Below are 20,288 nucleotides of genomic sequence, written 5' to 3'. Positions count from 1 at the left end.
TGGACACACAGACAGGTGTTGTTGGACTCAGCAGGTGTCAGGGAGCACAAAGGTGTGCGGGTGTGGTGGCACCTTCCCGGCGTAGTGGTGGACGATGAAGCCTTTGTTCCAGCTGCTGAAGTGTTCGTGTGATCCGATCTGACCCTGCAGCTTCTGCAGCAGCGTCTGATCCGCCCCCTCCCCTTTGGCGTGCATGGTGGCGCAAACATCATCCAGGATGCTCATTATTCCTGGAGGATTCTGGGACAAGGTGACAAAGAGGATTGGAGAAAGTGCAGCCTTTTTTCCTTTGCTGCTCTGCGATTGGTTAGCTCACCAGTTTGGACTCGATGAGGTCACAGACCACCTTGTTGTTGAAGTACTCAATGGGGGTCCACTTGATGCCCTCCTGAACATACTCCTCCTGCAGACATACTTCTTAATGACATTGCACTGAGATCATGTCCCCACATCATGCAGGCTCCGCCTCTATAACTCAGCTGATGAAGTCTCAGCTGTGAACTGAACAAGTTCTACAAACACAGGAACCTGGCTTTATCCCGATCTCCTCAAACCGTCACCAGCACCCAACGGATCCTCATGAACAGGCCTTTGGTGTCTGTGATCTAAGAGGGGGGTCAAAGGTCACCTGCTCTGCCTTCAGCGTCAGCTCAATGAAGATCTGCTGCAGCTTCTCATTGACAAAGTTGATGCAGAACTGCTCAAAGCCATTTTTCTGAAAAGGAAGGAAAGTGAATTCCATGAAAGTCAGAGGTTTAGCCACCAGAAACCAGCTCATGTGCACCTCCAAACACGTCCAGCAGGGGGCAGACGTCACCAACACCATGAAAGCTTTAGAACCTTCTCTGGGTCTGTGAAGGACTCTGGTGTTCCACAGAAGCCACGTACCTGGAAGATCTCAAAACCGTAGATGTCCAGAACCCCGATGTTCAGCTCCTCCTGCTCCTTCTGCATGGCTTTGTTGATGCACTGCAACAACACACAGACACACATGGGACCTCGAACCGCTGCTCCCCCCTCGGATAGTCCCTCCCCCAGGTTGTGGGACTTACGTCCACCAGGAAGTCGAAGAGGCGGGCATACAGGGCTTTGGACAGGGCGTCCCTGGAGAAGGAGGCCTGCTCGGTGTTCAGGGTGACCGAGATGGACTCGCTCTTCCCGCCCCACTTGCTGTCCATGATCCTGCTGGTCAGTTTGCTGCAGAGGCCGTCCTGGGAGATCCCCAGCAGGTATGAGGGGAAGGCCAGGACTGGCGGGGGGACACACAGGCTCTTTGGTGAACTCTTCAGGTTTTACTGAGGACGTCAACAGAGACTCACTCACAGTCCTGACTCTCCACCACTGCGTAGTTGTTCTCCTCCCTGAAGCTGATGTTCCCCACATGAAGGATCGCTGCCACCAGCTGCAGAACCGATTCCTGCTCGTCCACCGACAGCCCCACGACAGACATGGCCCCCTGACAGACAGGTGCAACAGGTCAGTTGCAAGCCAACGCGCAGACAGGTGCAGAGGCGGGTACAGACCATGGTATCAGAGAAATCCTTCTTGTCATCCATGTCCTCCACCGTGAAGGTTCCTGTCTGGTTCAAGTAGTAATAATAGTCTGGAGTGGTGACGCCAAAGTTCTCCATCTGCTCCTTGCTGGCCCCCCCCAGAAGCTGACATCACACAGACTTGATTGCACCGACAACTCGTTGTGCCATGACTCTACACTCGTGTTGTGTTGCAGTACCTGATAGTAGATGTGAAAGTTCCTCTCCCCTTGATTCTGCGACACAACGCGACTTTTCTCCAGCAGGAAGTTGGAGATCTTCCCTCCATCGGGAGCTCCTCCTCGACTGAACTGGATCTCAAAGTACTTTCCCTGACAGGACAGTCCAGAGTGTGTACTTGTGCACTTGCTGGTTCTGGTTCTCCTGGATCTATACTCACAAATCTGCTGGAGTTGTTGTTGCGGACGGTCTTGGCGTTTCCAAAGGCTTCCAGAAGCGGGTTGGACTGTAAGATGATGTCTTTGACGCGCTGCATCCCACAGTGTCACCATGACAACGACAGAGATGGAAGTACTGTTAGGACCAACAGGATCCAGAAGGCAGACCGTCTGTCTGTGCTCTCCAGGTAAGAGGAGAACCAGATCTAAAGATTGTTGGATCTAGAGTGAAACCTCACACCAGTCTGTTCCTCAGGACAAAATGTCTCAGCTGACCCATTACATCAACCAACAGAACCAAGGGGCAGGGGACCATCTGAGACCAACTGGTACCTTGGATCAGGGAGTAGGACCGGTTCATGTGGGTTCTGGAGCAGGAACTGAGGCGCATGCTCAGACCATCTATGGTTTCTGGGTCAGTTAATGATCATGTGAAACTCTAGTGAGTTCCGGGTCAGAGGTGTTCACAGGATGATGGACTTGAAACGCGAGACACTGGATGCTGTTCAGAGAGCAGAACATGAGCTGCTCGCCGTCCAACACACCGGCCCAGGGAGGACTTCCTCTAACGGGAGAACGGAAAACGGCGTGTTCTGTAAGGCCTAAGGCGCTCGTGCACAGGCAAGGCCCGAGCCACACCACCAGGGGAAACGTCAGGGTCAGTGTCCCTGTATCTGTGACACATGGAAGTGAACCTGCAACCTTCTGGTCACAGGTGATCTGCACTATAGTAACAAAGATCAGGGAGGTTCTCGGGACCGTGGTGGTTAGGAAGATGGACTTCCAGCCACACAGTTGCTGGTCTGAATCCCTTTAGGATCACATCCATGGGATATATTTCCAGCAGTGTTCACATCACTGGTGCCCTTGAGCAAGGCTCTTCCACCAAATGGTTCCAGTAGAGATCCTGAGTGTCGACACTTTGCTGCTCACTGAGGTGGTGAAGCCAAAGAACAGGAACTGACACCCACTCTGGGTCCAAACTGAAACGGACTCCCATGACACCTGTGAAGGTGGAGTCATGACCTCCATGACCTCTGTGTCACCTCATATTTCATTTGGGCTCGTAACACCTTGAAGTCGTGGTGAAGAGTGAAGCAGGTTTACCCACCTGGACTTTGTCTCCGCCTCCTGAGACTTTGGACACGTAGCTCATTATGAACTTAGCAGCAACCGTTTTTCCAGCTCCGCTTTCCCCGCTGGAACAAGAAGAGTTTCATAGGAGTGAACACCTGCATGCAGGCAGGAGACCCCAGTGAAGCTCCGCCTACCTGATGATGACACACTGGTTCTCGCTGTCGATCATCATGTTCCTGTACATGTTGTCAGCCAGGGCATAGATGTGGGGGGGGTTCTCATACTGAGCCTGGAGGAAGAACACGCCAGGTCACCCACACACAGGTGCTACTGTGCGAGCATGTGCGCGCATGTGGGAGTGTGCACGTGCATGTGGGAGTGTGCACGTGCATGTGCGAGTGTGCAGGCGCATGTGGGAGTGTGAACTCCTTTGTGAGTGTGTGCGCATATGTGAGTATTCGCGTATGTGGGAGTGTGCGGGCGCATGTGGGAGTATGCGCGCGCATGTGTAAGTGTGCGCGTGCTTGTGCGAGTCTGCCCGCGCATGTGAGTGTGCAGGTGCGAGTGTGCGAGTGTGCACGCTCATGTGAGAGTGTGCAGGTGCGAGAGTGCGTGTGCATGTGGGAGTGTGCTTGCACATATGGGAGTGTGCCTGCGCATGTGGGAGTGTGCACGTGCATGTGCGAGTGTGCAGGCGCATGTGGGAGTGTGAACTCCTTTGTGAGTGTGTGCGCATATGTGAGTATTCCCGTATGTGGGAGTGTGGGAGTGTGCAGGTGCGAGTGTGCACGCTCATGTGAGAGTGTGCAGGTGCGAAAGTGCAGGCGCATGTGCGAGCGCATGTGGGAGTGTGCGTGCGCATGTGAGAGTGTGGGAGTGTGCAGGTGCGAGTGTGCACGCTCATGTGAGAGTGTGCAGGTGCGAGAGTGCAGGTGCATGTGCGAGTGTGCGTGCACATATGGTAGTGTGCCTGCGCATGTGGGAGTGTGCAGGCGCATGTGGGAGTGTGAACTCCTTTGTGAGTGTGTGCGCATATGTGAGTATTCGCGTATGTGGGAGTGTGCGGGCGCATGTGGGAGTATGCGCGCGCATGTGTAAGTGTGCGCGTGCTTGTGCGAGTCTGCCCGCGCATGTGAGTGTGCAGGTGCGAGTGTGCGAGTGTGCACGCTCATGTGAGAGTGTGCAGGTGCGAGAGTGCGTGTGCATGTGGGAGTGTGCTTGCACATATGGGAGTGTGCCTGCGCATGTGGGAGTGTGCACGTGCATGTGCGAGTGTGCAGGCGCATGTGGGAGTGTGAACTCCTTTGTGAGTGTGTGCGCATATGTGAGTATTCCCGTATGTGGGAGTGTGGGAGTGTGCAGGTGCGAGTGTGCACGCTCATGTGAGAGTGTGCAGGTGCGAGAGTGCAGGTGCATGTGCGAGTGTGCGTGCACATATGGTAGTGTGCCTGCGCATGTGGGAGTGTGCGTGCGCATGTGGGAGTGTGCGCCCATGTGGGAGTGTGCATGTGCGTGTTTCTGTGCACGCCTCACCGCGCCCTGGTACAGCTCCACCTCCCTGTCGGTGAAATATGGCAGCTGTTTAAACGGGTTTACAGAGATCAGAACTGCACCGATGTATGTCTGACCAAGTGGGTCAAGGATCTAGAAGGAAACCAGAACCAGGTTCTGAAGCTGCTCCTCAGAACTGTGGACCCGACAGCAAGGATACAAAGATGTAGTCGTCCATGTATCTCTTCTTCAGGTTGTCCGTGATGGCGTCCTCGTTGATCTTGGACAGCAGAACCATGTCGTCAACGCCGCTCACCTTCACGTTCTGAGCCTGCCAGTGGTAGCGCTCCTTGCTTCCCTGGGGTGGGGGGGAGATCATCAATTATTGATTAGTAAACAGGGGGGAAAAAAGTCAATAATCTTCACGTGAAACATTTCCTGATCGATGACCTGAACGACGGGAGACGATCAGACCCAGGCGACGCCTCAGCAGGAACATCTGGTTCTGCATGGGTGGAGACACATCTGACCCGACATCACCAGAACCAGAACCAGATGAACCAAAGCTAAGGAGCAGCAGAGGAACTGTGCTCCTCAGGAACGGCTGACTGGACATGAAGGATCAGCCGTTCTCAGCAGACGGACACTCTGTAGCTGCAGAGAGCGTCTGCCAGAAGAACTCATGGTGGATGTTTCTGCCTTTACAGCCCCCAAACACCCCCCCACACCACACGCTGATGGCACCAGCCTGTAACCGCCAGGAGCCGCGTGGGTTCACCGCCTTCCCAAGGACACTTAACCCTTGTGCTATCCTAGATGACCCCCCCCCCCCCCCTTGCATTGACATGTTCTTCCTACCATGACAAAGGTGGATAAAGGTGGAAAGATTTCATGTAATCCATGGACACCAGTGAAGATCACAAATCATTGAAGAACAAAGGTTCAGAGCTCTGTCTAGTGGGTCTAGATGACCCTACTCCCAATGTTAAAGTGCCTAGGATAGAACAAGGGTTAAGCAGCAGGCAAGGCCGGACTTGAACCTGTGATCTTTTAAACAATCAGAGATGGGCTGTTCCACCTCTACACCACAGGCCACAGCCCCCCCAGAAAGAAAACATGAGGTCATTCAAGCAGGAACTTCTGGTGCATCACTTAACATTCAAAACACCAGAGCTGATCAATGTGTTCACCCGTCGCCATGACGATTCAAGGATCCTGCAGGAAGTGAAACTGGAGTTCAGGTGACTTTCCTCTGCCCCCCTCCTCCCTCCCTTGTGTCATGTTGGGAAGGGGGGGGGGGGGGGGGCATTGAGCCTTGCTGTCTCTGCTGAATCCCCAGCATTCCTGAGCCCTGTGAGCGCACGCAGCGCAGCAGGACGCGGCACGCCATGGGCGTGTCCGAGCCTTCAGATCAGATGCAGGGGAGTCAGTGACGCTGGTGGCCCCCCAGGCAGGTGTGGGCTGCAGCCAGTCTTTCAGGTAAGGAAGCAAACATGCTGGGACTGCAGCCATTCCCTTAAATGGTTCTGGGAACGTTAACAGGCCGCCGCCCACATCTGTGTGCTTGGCTCTGATTGGTCATTCAGCATTCCTATAGATTCAAAAACTGTCAGGTGTTTGATGGTTTAATCTGACAGCAGAACCATCAGCTCAGGTGGATCTTCATTAGGATGTTTAATTTGGATTTCTAGAATAATCTAGATTCAGAATTAGGAGGTTTCAGACTGATCTGATATCAGATTGATCTGGTTTGAGAAATGCTCCCACTCCTCAGGTTCTGAGCTGTGATTGGCTCTTGGATTGTCTTAAGATCTCGGTCTCTGGTTGAAGGTGCGGTTCTGTTGTTTTTTCAAGTGTTTTCATTCAATCCGTTTTAATCTGGGATTAGGATTGTTCACATAGACATGGATTTGAACAGTGATCCACAAGTGAGCTGCAGGTGGATCTGCTCTCTGTTCCAGATTCAGTTCTGACAGAAGAACCGGACTGAGTCGTGGCTCTGATCTTCACCCTTCACCTGCATAGTCCAGGTGTTCTCTCAGAAGAGGCCCGAGGCCGTGCTGGGACCAGAACCGCTATCAGGATTAAGGCTATAAACTCACCATGTTTGTTGCCACTCCACTTCCTGCTTCAGAGCAAACTCCACAAATCCCCAGTGGTTCTGATCCGGGCTGGTCCTAATGGGTCCAGGTGTTTTCAGGAGCACAGACTGGACCAGAACCTGCTCAGTCCGGATCCAAGCTCCTCAGTTTGACCTTAGAGACATTTTTCTCTCCGTCTGTTTTACTCCTTCAGTCTTCAGAAACTCAAATCCCTGCAGGTGTGGGCAGGTGAGGCCCCTCCCCTCTAGTCCTCTGGAACTCTGGGTAATGAAGTCAGAAAGAAACTCTGCTGCCCCAGAGCGCAGAAGTACGGTGTCTGTATTCCCAAAGAAGAGACGAGCAGAACGTTTGTTTCCATAGGATTTTATTGAAGTGATTTTTCCTTCAGTTTGTCAGATTGATTCTGGTTCCTGTCCCACAGGAGATCCTCACTGTGCTGCCCGCTGATCCACAGCACCTCCTGCTGGCAGAACTAGCAGGATCCTTCAGTGCAGAAGATTCATCTTCTGGCAGGTTTCTAAAGAACCCGACCCAAACCAAGAACCCAGACGTGGATTCATGAGATGGAGCGGCAGGAAGTGATGCAGAAGAGACGCCGCCTTGTCAGACCCCTGAGTGCTGGACGTGCAAAAGTCTGGACCTCAGCACAAAACAGGAGAGCTGCTGCTCCACACCTGGAAGCCCAGGAGGTCCAGCCGGGTCCAGCCGGGTACTCCTCAGAGTCCGAGTCCTTCCTGCCGCTGCAGAAGCTGCAGTTCTTTGGCTCAGTTAAAACACAAACACACCTTGGTCCTTCAGTTGCTCCGCCTCACCTGCAGGTCCAGAGTTCATACCTGACCTGCTGAGCAGGCGATGAGAAAAAAAGTCTACAGAGGTAAAAAGAGGAGGGGCTAAGCAACGGGACAGAGCTAGTCTTTCTGAAAGTAAGGAAATAAAAGAATCAACAGACTGAAGCTGCAAGGGGAGGAGTGTGAAATCCTCCAGGGGGAGGAGTCAAGCAGGTCACATGACTGCAGTCACATGATGCCATTGGTCAGGTACTGGAAGCCGTCGTAGAGTTTGGTGGTGAGGGACCGCATGGAGCCGTCCACCAGCTGGTCGATGAGCAGCTGCAGCTGCTCCTCCGTCAGGCTCATGTGGAAGCGCTCCTTCAGAGCCCGCATGGTGCTGGAGCCGTGGAAGCAGGGCAGATGGGAACCTGGGGGCACAGGGGGGCACGGGGGAGGGGGGTAGAACCGTCAGCTGCAGGTGGAACAGACCCCCCGGTGGTAGACTCCAGGCCTTGAGCGCCAGCGATTTGCAGCTGTACCAACAACCCTGCAACTCTAGCTCCTCATCCAGCGGTACCACAGTACCAAACGGGTCAAACCAACGGGACAAACCAAACGGGTCAAACCATCGGGACAAACCAAACGGGTCAAACCATCGGGACAAACCAAACGGGTCAAACCAAACGGGTCAAACCATCGGGACAAACCAAACGGGTCAAACCATCGGGACAAACAAAACGGGTGAAACCAAACAGAACAAACTAAACGGGACGAACCAAACGGGTAAAACCAAATGGGACGAACCAAACGGGTCAAACCAAACGGGACAAACAAAACGGGTCAAACCATCGGGACAAACCAAACGGGTCAAACCATCGGGACAAACCAAACGGGTCAAACCAAACGGGTCAAACCATCGGGACAAACCAAACGGGTCAAACCAAACGGGTCAAACCAAACGGGTCAAACCAAACGGGTCAAACCAAACGGGTCAAACCATCGGGACAAACCAAACGGGTCAAACCATCGGGACAAACCAAACGGGTCAAACCAAACGGGTCAAACCATCGGGACAAACCAAACGGGTCAAACCATCGGGACAAACCAAACGGGTCAAACCAAACGGGTCAAACCATCGGGACAAACCAAACGGGTCAAACCATCGGGACAAACCAAACGGGTCAAACCAACGGGACAAACCTAACGGGTCAAACCAAACGGGTCAAACCAAACGGGTCAAACCATCGGGACAAACCAAACGGGTCAAACCATCGGGACAAACCAAACGGGTCAAACCAAACGGGTCAAACCAAACGGGTCAAACCATCGGGACAAACCAAACGGGTCAAACCATCGGGACAAACCAAACGGGTCAAACCATCGGGACAAACAAAACGGGTCAAACCATCGGGACAAACCAAACGGGTGAAACCAAACAGAACAAACTAAACGGGACGAACCAAACGGGTCAAACCAAATGGGACGAACCAAACGGGTCAAACCAAACGAATTAAACAGGACAAATCAAACAGGACGAATCAAACGGGTCAAACCATCGGGACAAACCAAACGGGTCAAACCAACGGGACAAACCAAACGGGTCAAACCATCGGGACAAACCAAACGGGTCAAACCATCGGGACAAACAAAACGGGTCAAACCATCGGGACAAACCAAACGGGTGAAACCAAACAGAACAAACTAAACGGGACGAACCAAACGGGTAAAACCAAATGGGACGAACCAAACGGGTCAAACCAAATGGGTCGAACCAAACGGGTCGAACCAAATGGGACGAACCAAACGGGTCAAACCAAACGAATTAAACAGGACAAATCAAACAGGACGAATCAAACGGGTCAAACCATCGGGACAAACCAAACGGGTCAAACCAACGGGACAAACCAAACGGGTCAAACCAAATGGGACGAACCAAACGGGTCAAACCAAACGGGACAAACTAAATGGGTCGAACCAAATGGGACGAACCAAACGGGTCAAACCAAACGAATTAAACAGGACAAATCAAACAGGACGAATCAAACGGGTCAAACCATCGGGACAAACCAAACGGGTCAAACCAAACGGGTCAAACCATCGGGACAAACCAAACGGGTCAAACCATCGGGACAAACAAAACGGGTCAAACCATCGGGACAAACCAAACGGGTGAAACCAAACAGAACAAACTAAACGGGACGAACCAAACGGGTAAAACCAAATGGGACGAACCAAACGGGTCAAACCAAACGGGACAAACTAAATGGGTCGAACCAAATGGGACGAACCAAACGGGTCAAACCAAACGAATTAAACAGGACAAATCAAACAGGACGAATCAAACGGGTCAAACCATCGGGACAAACCAAACGGGTCAAACCAACGGGACAAACCAAACGGGTCAAACCATCGGGACAAACCAAACGGGACAAACCATCGGGACAAACCAAACGGGTCAAACCAACGGGACAAACCAAACGGGTCAAACCATCGGGACAAACCAAACGGGACAAACCAAACGGGTCAAACCATCGGGACAAACCAAACACGTCAAACCAAACACGTCAAACCAAATAGGACGAACCAAACGGGTGAAACCAAACAGAACAAACTAAACAGGACATACCAAACAGGTCAAACCAAACAGGTCAAACCAAACGAGTCGAACCAAATGGGACGAAGCAAACGGGTCAAACCAAACGAATTAAACAGGACAAATCAAACAGGACGAACCAAACGGGACAAATCAAACGGGTCAAACCATCGGGACAAACCAAACGGGTGAAACCAAACAGAACAAACTAAACGGGACGAACCAAACGGGTCAAACCAAATGGGACGAACCAAACGGGACAAATCAAACGGGTCAAACCAAACGGGACAAACCAAACGGGTCAAACCAAACAGAACAAACTAAACAGGACGGACCAGCAGGACGCCGGTTCTCAAGGCCTGGAGTCTGCCCCCCCCTCATGAGTGCTCACCTTGCTGCATGATCTCCACCACCTGAAGGACTCGGTCCATGTGCTTCCTGGCTGCTATCAGACCCTGCAGCATCAGCATCTTAAAGTAGATGAACATGTCGCCGTCTGGACCCCCCATCACCTACCAGACCAGATGGAGGGAAAAACCACTGTCACATGACACACCTGGAGGAAACATGACATCACAGGCCTTCCACGCCTGATTGGCTGGGATGTTACCCGGAAACAACTTAGATGGTCTGGACTGTGACAGACACATGTTTCATTGCTGATTGGAGACCCCATGTGACTGTGGAAGGAGGTGGGAACTGAGAAGCCCCGCCTCCTGGATGGATTTCTCTCCAAAGCTCCACCCTGGCCGGGTGGAGGTGTGGCACACTCACATCTACAAACTCTGAGGTGAGCTTGAAGGCAGACGTCTCGAAGCCGAGGTTCCTGGGCGAGCTGGACAGGATGAAGCCAAAGTCGATGTGGATGATGTGGCCGTCGGCGTCCAGCAGGATGTTCCCGTTGTGCCTGCGGACAGACAGCGTGCAGGTGAGGGGGGCGTGGCTCTGAGGCTGCAAGGGGGCGGGGCGGCGCTCACCTGTCTTTGACCTGCAGCAGGTAGCATATGAGGCTGTAGCCAGCACAGCTCTGGACGAAGTTCCTCTGGGCCGTCAGGAAGGCCTCGGTGGTGGGGGCGCCGTGCTCCTGCAGCAGGTAATCCAGCAGAGACAGCTGGCTCTGCTTCTTCACCTGGTGGAGCGACACGGCGTTCATCACCGGCTCGATCATCCCGCTGTCCGCTGACAGCACCAGGATCTTGTAGGGCTTGATCCACAGCGGCACCCGCTCCTGCTGCCAGATGGACTACAGGAAACGGACACGGGTCAGGGTCCGGCCCGGAGTCAGAACCGGGTGGTGTGGTGAGGGGGGCCAGGTTACCTGGAGCTGCTGCAGCACCTGGTAGGCGAGCAGCTCCTGCCTCAAGTCGTCTCCACATTTCACGATGACGGAGAGCAGCCTCCAGTTGGGGAGGTGTCCGTAGGGAGACCCCTCCCTGATCCTCCTGCAGGAGCGCACATGAACACACACACAGATATGAATGCACGCACATATGAACACGCACACATATGCACACACATATGCACACACACACACACACACACATATGAACACACACACACATATGCACACACACACACACATATGCACACACACACATATGCACACACATATGCACACACACACACACATATGCACACACACACATATGCACACACATATGCACACACACACACACATATGCACACACACACATATGCACACACATATGCACACACACACACACATGCACACACACACACACATATGCACACACACACATATGCACACACATATGCACACACACACGCACACACACATATGCACACACACACACACATATGCACACACACACATATGCACACACATATGCACACACACACACACACACACATATGCACACACATATGCACACACACACAATCATTTTTTAACGGCTTCTGTTCGTTCACAAACGGCTGAATTGGCGTTCTGTAAAACTGCTGTTCAGAGCTTTTATTCTGAAAGTCCTCCCACTGACTTCCTGCAGCCACAGCAGTCGTGAGGATGACTTACCGGACCTTCTCCTCCCACGGCTCCTTCAGGGCCACGGCTGACGGGTCTTCCGGGTCTCGTTTGAAGGTGGTGGGGGCCTGAGCCAGCTGCTCTGACAGACGGCGCCTGGAAGAGAGGGCGGAGCTTTAAACCAGCACAAAGGACGGGGACCTGCTTTTCACGATGTTCGAAGACTCTTAGATATTCTTCATCATCCCTCTCCACCAGATACACCAGAAATGGTTCTCTGAGAAAGCATTCCATCGTGTGGAGTGGGTTCTACCTTTTTTATACACTTAAAAAATGTGGTTTTGGCCCAAGGTTTATCTCAATGATCCATATTCTCTACTCTTCCAATTCGTACCAATGATAATCTTTGACCTTTTTTTAAGCTGGGATGTGGAACAAGGCAAGGATGCCCCTTATCACCTTTGTTATTCACTTTGATCATTGGACCTCTGGCAATTACTCTTCGAGGCGATGATTCCTTTTTTTTTTTACTTGTCCTGTCCAACAGCTGGGCAGGCAGATGAGAGCTGAGGGCCTCTTGTGTTGGACATATTTTACTTTAACAACAGGGGTTATTAATCTTCAGACAAACCAAAGGTATGACTGAATAAACCCCTTTTGTAATTGAGGCCAAACTTTATTAATTTTAATCATATTTGAAACTATTTGGTGTTGGACCGGACGGAAAAGGAAAGAAGGGAAGAAGAGAGAGGGATGTTAGAGAGAGGGGGGGGGGGAAGGTGATCATAGGAAGGGGGGGGTAAAACCATGAAGCAGCATAAAGCAACAAGTTGCTGGATGGTTATACTCATTACATTGAGGTTCAGATGTAATACACGTCTAGAGGGGGCGGGGCCTGTCCACACACCTGTTGGCTCCAAAAATGTCCACATGTCAACATGTACACAATACAAATAATGTTCACACACGCATACTTATGCCTTCAAACCAACTAGTGTGAAACATTTCGTTCAATCACGTAAACTATCAATCCAAAACACCTGTGCTCAGGTGAGTCTTTATGTTCTTCTAAAATGGATGTGAATGTGAAAGGAAGGAGGGGGAGTGACCAGCCATCCCCACACCAAGACCCCCGCCGCAGTGGTAGCGGCAGCCAGAACCCCCCCAACGCCACACGGCAGCGATGATTCTATTAAAGGTATTCAGAGAGGAGATTCTGAACACAAAGTGTCTCTGTACGCGGACGACACACTACTATATATATCTGTCCTCATTTACTCACACTTTTGCGTGAGTTTGGAAAAATATCAGGCTTCAAAATGATTATGCTCAAAAGCTAACTGATGCCCATAAATCCTGTTGCACTAAAAGATGTGTCAAATTCCACACCGTTTAAATGAAGCCAGCATAAATTCAAGTATCTAAGGATTTGGATCACAAGCAATCATAAATATATGTACAAAACAAGCTTTATTCCAGTGTTAGATAGTGTAAAACAAGACCTGCAACGCTGGCAATCCTTACCAATTTATTTGGGAGGAGAATTAATGTTGTTAAAATGAACATACTACCTAAGTTTCTATATCTTTTCCAGTCCATACCTTTATTTTTGTGTCATGTCAATCTGCCTCTCTACACTCTCTGCTTTGTTCAACAACACCACTGTCACAATCTCTCGACAAAATTTCACAAAACCCAGTAGTTAAACATTCACTTCAAATCTGGGCACAATTTAGGAGAAGCCTGCGCCTAAAAATATGTCAATATATGAAAGTATATATAAGTTTCTCCCTTCTATAACTGATAACTCTTTTACATATTGATTGTTCTGAGAACCCTGAAGGATGTGTTCATCGAAGGTCAATTTGTTTCATTTCAGAGACTAAAACGTGAATTTAGAATTCCTGATGTTCACTTCTTCAGATACCTTCAACTTCGATGTTTTCTATCTACCACATTCACCCATTTCCCCTCGCGACCACCAGACTCACTTCTTGACCTTTAATCCACAATCAAAAGGACTCATCAGCAAAATCTACACAGCGACCAACTCATCCAACACACATCCTCTGACTCATAGCAAAAGGACGTGGAAGAGGATTTGGCTACAGACCCATCAGAGGATGGACGGCAGAACATCAGAACATCTATTCATCCTCAGCCTTAAGACAAAGGCTTTTCCAATTCAAGGTGGTTCACAGATCTGGTCCAAAGTACAGCTAGCTAGAATCTAACCAGACCTTAATGCTAATTGTGATGGATGTGAAAGGGAACCAGGTACACGGTCACATATGTTCTGGTTTTGTCCGGCACTGGGGGCCTTCTGGCCCAACCTTTCAGCTTCTCTCTGCTGCATAGGGGGCACACATTGCTCCTGAGGCTTTAATGGGGATGTTTGGTGTGTCAGACTTCTCTCTGCAGCTTTCTAGTGAATCCAAAAGTGTAATCGCCTTCACTACACTTCTGGCCAGACGGCTAATCCTCCTGCACTGGAAAAACAAACAACCCCCTCCTTTAGGAAATATCTTGTCGATCTTATGAGCCACCTTAACTTAGAATAAATCAGATTTTCAATGAAGGGTTGACCTGCAGAGTTCTTTAATGTCTAGCAGCCAGATTTTGATCCATGGCTTCTTTCTGAGGGGTAACTCTGTTACTCCAGTCAGTAAAATCTTTGTTTATTGTATTGAACTATTTTTCTTTTATGGTACAGCAGGGTGGGTTTGTTTGTTTGGGGTATTAAAAAATAAAAGTTTGAATGTCTTTTCACTGTATATGTTGCTGAACACTCAAAAAAAAGAAACTTGGTGGATTTGTTTCAAATAAATACATATTGCACAGATGTGACTTTGATCCATATTTCCTTATGTTTTTTCCTGCATATTAAAACACAATGTGAATAAACAGAAGGTGACTGAAAAAGGACGGGGACCTGGACCAAAGACTGGATCGGGGGGAACCAGAACCAGAGCCCTAGATCCATATTGGATCTGGATCTTTCTCCCTGCAGTTCTGAGCAGATCCTGGACCCACGGATCCTGCAACTCAGAAGGACGGAGTTTCTCGCTGACCTGATGTCTCCTGCAGCGATGAAGATGGGTTCCTTACTCTCCAGGCTGGTGATGCTGTCCACAGAGAACTGGCTGATGTTGTCACAGCTGTTGGTGTGGCCTTCTGGGAGCTGAAAGAGGAGGGGCCAGTCAGAGGAAGCACAGTACCCCCCCTGCCCGGAACGATCAGACGTGTTCAGGAAGGTCTGGCAGGTTCTGTAGACTCTGCTCTGGACTCCTCCAGAGATCAATCGTCCGTCTGTTCTGACACTGTAACTCTAAAGCAGGGGTCAGGAACCCAGGGCTCGTCAGCCACATCTGGCTCTTTGATGGCCACATCTGGCTCACAGACAAATCTGTAATTATTCTTTTTTTTCATTAGACCAGTCCTTCTCAGGCGCGATGCGATGCCAGAGGGGGGTGCAGTGGTAGCAGTGCTTGGAGAAGAAAAATCTGCTCCACTATCGGTTTCCTACTGTCTGTTATATCACAGAGTTTCCATGCAGGTCATATTATTTGGTTGTCTTGTAGTGTCGTCACGTAAACGTCTGGTCTGCTGTCTGACTTCCTCAGGCTGCAGGGTTACTGTGGGAGCTGCAGCACAGGGAATTATGGGAATTACCCCTCTGCCTGCTTTGGTCAGAATAGGGTTGATCACGGGTGTTTCTTTTTGCCTACGGCTCCTTTCATCTGGCAGTCGTGTTGTTTCAGTCTTAGTTATTTCTTCCTGTTGTGTTTCCTTCTTTTTAGCACCATGAGTGTGAAGGGGGGCGGATGATGACACCTGTGCCATGTACAATGTTCATGTCAAAATAAAAGCGGAGAGTACTTCTTATCCCGTGTGTTTGCCTCTATTGTAGCGTTGATACAGTGTATGTCTGCCACATATTATGTACCAGTTGGTGAGAACTTTGCCAGACTTCTAACCGGGCCATAAAGGTGGGAGACCACTGTTGGAGTGGACTGCGTTGGACCAGGTGGCTGTTGGGTCACGTTCTAAGTTCCAGAGGTCATTGAACGCATCAAGCAGAGATGCTGATTGGCCGTCAGTTCTGTGGCTCAGCCTGTCGTTGGGGGGTTTGGACCAATGGGGTCAGCTATGAAGACAGAATAAAGACCCTTAAAGGAGGTTAAGTCTCCGTGTGGGGGAGGGACGCTACATTATTGTATGGCTCTCACGAAATGACATTTGATAATATGTGGCGTTTATGGCTCTCTGGGCCAAAAAGGTTCCCGCCCCCTGCTCTAAAGGGTTCATTGATTGTTCTCCGTAGGTTCTGCAGGATCCACCATGCCTGATGGACTGCTGCTGATCCCTCCACAGGAACACCTCTGTGTGGGTGACATCCCTCACTGAAGTCTGAACCCCTCCCATGTGGGCGGGGCCTCACCTCCACCTGCAGCTCTCCGATGTCGTCCACGGACCACGCTTCGTCGTCGTTGTCATAGTTTGGGACGATGGAAAAGCTGCCGGCTCGCTGCTCTGCCGTCATGCCGCAGTCCGGCAGGTTCTCCACGGAACGCGTGCTCCGGATCCGATTCTCAGGGATCCTGACGGGAACGCTGGACGTCTCAAAGTTCTCACACTCCAGAACCTCCACATAGATCAGGTAGGGAGCCTGAGAGAAGGACACAGGTCACATGACTTTCAATCGCCAGATTGGCCCAGCCCCAGACTGCAGAGCTCCACCCAACGGTAGCGGGATAGGCTCCAGCAACCCCGTGACTCAACGGCATGGGTGGACCGACACCGGAGCATCCACCCGTCAAAGACATCACGGCGCGGGGATGAATGTGGACTTGCTCCTCACCTTGTCTTTGGAGTTGAGCACCACGGCCTGCGTGTGCGGCACGCGCACCACGTGGTGGTCGAAGGCGGCGGTGGGCAGCCACACCCGCGCCGGCAGCTTGTGGTTGAGCAGCGACAGCTCCGAGATCAGCCGCTGCGTCTTCTGCTCCTTGGTGGGCAGCGTGGCCAGACGCTTCCCGATCCCGATCAGAGACTTGATGAACTCCCGCTGCGGCGCCAGCCGGACCGGCTGCAGATGACACACAGGCACCGGACTCGGGTCAGAAAAAGAACCGCTGCAGGCGGAACGTCTGAACACTTGGTCTCAATCAAAACAGGAAATGACCGGAACCAAAACCAGATTTGCCCCAATCCAGCCGAGTTAGGAACAAAACCGGACACACACAGGAAGTTGATTACAGGTAGGACGCGTGTGACCTCAGACGGGTCAGAATCCACACAGAAACAAACCGGCACCAACTGTCTGGACCCGCCAGAACCCACCATAATTAGTGAATACACAGAAGGCAGATTTCTCTTGAGGACTCACCCTGAACCAAAAACCCAATAGACTTTGTTTCCCACAATGCACCAAGGCAGAAAAAAAAGAACTCACAGAACCAGAATCAAAGTCCAGGCTGTCGGAGCTGGAACTGCAATCCTGATACAAGAGGAAGAAAAACGGAATGTGACTGCTCCATTTACAGAACCCTCCCCCCAGTGCCAACGGCGGCCCACAGCTGGACCCGCAGCTGGACCCGCAGCTGGACCCGCAGCTAGAGCAGCAGCTGGAACCGCAGCTGGAACCGCAGCTGGACCCGCAGCTGGACCTGCAGCTGGACCCGCAGCTGGACCTGCAGCTGGACCCGCAGCTAGACCCGCAGCTGGACCTGCAGCTGGACTAAAGCTGGACCCGCAGCTGGACCCGCAGCTGGACCCGCAGCTGGACCTGCAGCTGGACTAAAGCTGGACTTGCAGCTGGACCCGCAGCTGGACCTGCAGCTGGACTAAAGCTGGACTTGCAGCTGGACCTGCAGCTGGACCCGCAGCTAGACCCGCAGCTGGACCTGCAGCTGGACCCGCAGCTAGACCCGCAGCTGGACCTGCAGCTGGACTAAAGCTGGACCCGCAGCTGGACCTGCAGCTGGACCCGCAGCTGGACCTGCAGCTGGACTAAAGCTGGACTTGCAGCTGGACCCGCAGCTGGACCTGCAGCTGGACTAAAGCTGGACTTGCAGCTGGACCTGCAGCTGGACCCGCAGCTAGACCCGCAGCTGGACCTGCAGCTGGACTAAAGCTGGACCCGCAGCTGGACCTGCAGCTGGACCTGCAGCTGGACCCGCAGCTGGACCCGCAGCTAGACCCGCAGCTGGACCTGCAGCTGGACTAAAGCTGGACCTGCAGCTGGACCCGCAGCTGGACCCACAGCTGGACTCCAAACACACGTAGGGAATACGCCTGTTCTTCATCAGTAAGGATGTAAAACCTACTTGAAACCGGATCTAACACTGACCAGAACTCTGTAATCAGACCAGCAGGTGGGGTTCTCTAATCCAATGATCTCAGGGTGAACGGTTTCCACAGGTTGCCATGGCAATCCTCAACCAATGGAGATGCAGTCTGTCATTTATGGACAAGCAGAACCACTGGAGGTCAGGTAACCCTGAGCAGCCAGAGGGAGGAGCTTAGCTCAGGCTCGGCCGGGCCTCTCTTACCTCGTCTGGGCTGCTCTCCACCTTGGGGTTGCTGGCGGTTCTCTTCAGGTTGCTGCTCAGACTGATGCTGACCGTGGCGTCGGACTTGGAGCGCTGATGCGTTCGTTTGGCCGGAGACAGACTGTGCTCCCCCGGCAGGGACCCGGAGGGGGCGGGGCAGAACGGCGTCAGGGTCAGAGCTTCCCTGCGTATTCGAGTCGCCGCAGGCTTCAGTTCGTCTGACAGGATGAGCTTCCTGAGCCTGGTACCCCTGGAGTGGCGCTGCGTGGAGATGTGCATGTCGGACGAGTACGCCCCCAGCAGCCAGGCGCAGCGCAGGCTGAAGGAGATGCTCTGCCGGCAGCGGTGCACCTGCAGCCCGGTAACAACACGCAGACAACAGGAAACGCATGTGTCAGCCACTCAGTGGGGTCTTTGAATGCTTGTGAAGTGTCACAGCTGAGGCCACACCCACCAGGTAAGGCTTGATGGCGTCGCCCACATCCTCGTCCATATGGATGTACATGTTGAGCAGCTGGGGCAGGTAGAAGTCCACTTCCTCATGTGCAAAGCTGAAGAGGCGGTTTCCGATGTACGCCTGCACGCCGGGCTCCTTGGAGTTGTGTAGGTATGAGATCGCCATGGAAACGTCGAAGAGCTTGGACTCAAACAAACGCAGCAGCCACGACTGTTTGGAGGGGTTGTGTCTCTGCCGCCGCCGCGCGCTCTTCACCGAGCCCTGGCTCACGTCTTCTCCCTCCCGAATCTCTGGCGGTTTGATCACAGGGGGCGGGGCTTCGTCCGGCCCGTTGACCGAATGTGGGACCTCCCCCTCCACCTGCTGCAGCTTCACCTTCTCCAGGACCTCCTGACACGCTCGCTGCGCCACCTCAGCGTCAATCACCAGCCGCAGCTCAGCCACGCCCTCGCTTATGACACCCAAGGGGGGGGTCACCGGCTGGGGGTATCCACATGAGGACGGGGTTGAGGGGAGAGAGAGGGGTGGAGAGGAGCTGCAGGATCTTGGGGGGCTGCTCTGGTCAGGGGAGTCCACCTGGGGCTCCTCCATGCTGCCTGCCACCTGGAAGCTCCGCCCTCCTCCACTGAAACACAAGTCAGACATGAGCTCACCTGTGCGGGGAGGGGGCACCGGAGTCTGACGTTGGTCAGTGTGCTCGAAAAATTAAAACAAAAAAACAGCTTTACTTCAATAATAACATTTAGAATCCAGCAAAATAAGATCAAGACAAATGAGTCAGACATTCACAGATGTGCACATAAACGAAAAACTTTCTCCGTTATTTTGAAAGAAGATAAAGTTTAAGTTGCTGATTTGTGACGTTATCAGGTCACTGACGTCACTCGTCGGCACCCCCAGGCGCTTGCGGGTTTAGGGATGGGCGCCATATTTGTTGTGGTTTTGAGCGGGAGGTCGGGTCTGCTGACCGCTGGCGGGGTTGTCCATCACACAGGCTAAGCTGCGGCTGAGCCCATTATCGGACAGCTAACTCACTAATAGCTCACTGCTAGTTAGCATGAAACTAGCTTACCGCTCCGGACTTTGACCCGCGCTTTTTTATTCGCCGAACTCCCGCAAACTCTCGCGAACTGTATGCACGTGCGCCAGAGTTGGGCTTGAGGTGGGGGGCGCAGGTGAAGCTCACCTGGTCACAGTTTGATCCGCGCTGCTCCGTCGGCTGTACTTTGATCCTAGATTCTGCTCGCGGCCACTAGGGGCGCCCGCCTCCCCTCCTCCTCCTGTTTCCGGCGCAGCATCGCCCCCTGCCGGCGGAGTGTCGACTAAACAATCC

General features: G+C 52.3%; 2 protein-coding genes across 7 annotated transcripts in view; both read right to left on the bottom strand.

The window, feature by feature from the left end:
• The window catches only part of myo1eb (myosin IEb), a 15,965-nt gene extending 9,011 nt beyond the window's left edge, over nt 1-6,954 (bottom strand). Inside the window, exons 1-14 of the mRNA XM_004086681.5 lie at nt 6,601-6,954; nt 4,719-4,856; nt 4,541-4,630; nt 3,202-3,296; nt 3,042-3,129; nt 1,933-2,022; nt 1,733-1,864; nt 1,524-1,658; nt 1,324-1,456; nt 1,053-1,249; nt 889-969; nt 629-715; nt 317-403; nt 73-240 (exon numbers count right to left, since the gene is read on the bottom strand). Coding sequence (XP_004086729.1) covers nt 73-240; nt 317-403; nt 629-715; nt 889-969; nt 1,053-1,249; nt 1,324-1,456; nt 1,524-1,658; nt 1,733-1,864; nt 1,933-2,022; nt 3,042-3,129; nt 3,202-3,296; nt 4,541-4,630; nt 4,719-4,856; nt 6,601-6,603 — 1,524 coding nt within the window. The 5' untranslated portion in view covers nt 6,604-6,954. The remainder of the gene's footprint in view (nt 1-72; nt 241-316; nt 404-628; nt 716-888; nt 970-1,052; nt 1,250-1,323; nt 1,457-1,523; nt 1,659-1,732; nt 1,865-1,932; nt 2,023-3,041; nt 3,130-3,201; nt 3,297-4,540; nt 4,631-4,718; nt 4,857-6,600) is intronic.
• On the bottom strand, nt 6,948-20,288 carry pi4kb (phosphatidylinositol 4-kinase, catalytic, beta). 6 transcript variants are annotated; one of them, XM_023964233.2, is made up of 13 exons: nt 20,142-20,288; nt 18,953-19,580; nt 18,499-18,849; nt 17,400-17,444; nt 16,806-17,033; nt 16,386-16,613; nt 15,016-15,125; nt 11,996-12,100; nt 11,282-11,405; nt 10,941-11,206; nt 10,738-10,870; nt 10,355-10,475; nt 6,948-7,798 (listed from the first exon to the last, which is right to left on the bottom strand). In XM_023964233.2, exons 2-13 carry the CDS (start codon nt 19,544-19,546, stop codon nt 7,617-7,619), a joined length of 2,487 nt encoding a protein of 828 aa, XP_023820001.1. In that variant the 5' UTR covers nt 19,547-19,580; nt 20,142-20,288; the 3' UTR covers nt 6,948-7,616. The 6 variants fall into 6 exon arrangements, with proteins under 6 accessions (XP_023820001.1, XP_023820000.1, XP_023819998.1 ...); XM_023964232.2 differs by having other exon boundaries at nt 20,028-20,196; XM_023964230.2 differs by lacking the exon at nt 20,142-20,288 and adding an exon at nt 19,835-19,989.

The sequence above is a fragment of the Oryzias latipes genome, chromosome 16 (assembly GCF_053564925.1).
Source record: "Oryzias latipes strain Hd-rR chromosome 16, Olatipes_Hd-rR_3.1".
NCBI classification, from domain to species: Eukaryota; Metazoa; Chordata; class Actinopteri; order Beloniformes; family Adrianichthyidae; genus Oryzias; species Oryzias latipes.
This window is presented reverse-complemented; position numbering and strand designations above follow the sequence as displayed.

What these genes read in the sequence shown, in the direction of transcription:
- pi4kb (XM_023964230.2), bottom strand. Translation starts at nt 19,884, where the DNA reads ATGGCGCCCATCCCTAAACCCGCAAGCGCCTGGGGGTGCCGACGAGTG. An exon ending in ACGCCATCAAGCCTTACCTG is followed by an intron (nt 18,850 to 18,952) that starts GTGGGTGTGGCC and finishes ACCGGGCTGCAG; the next exon opens with GTGCACCGCTGCCGGCAGAG. An exon ending in CCGTGGGAGGAGAAGGTCCG is followed by an intron (nt 11,406 to 11,995) that starts GTAAGTCATCCT and finishes GCGCTCCTGCAG; the next exon opens with GAGGATCAGGGAGGGGTCTC.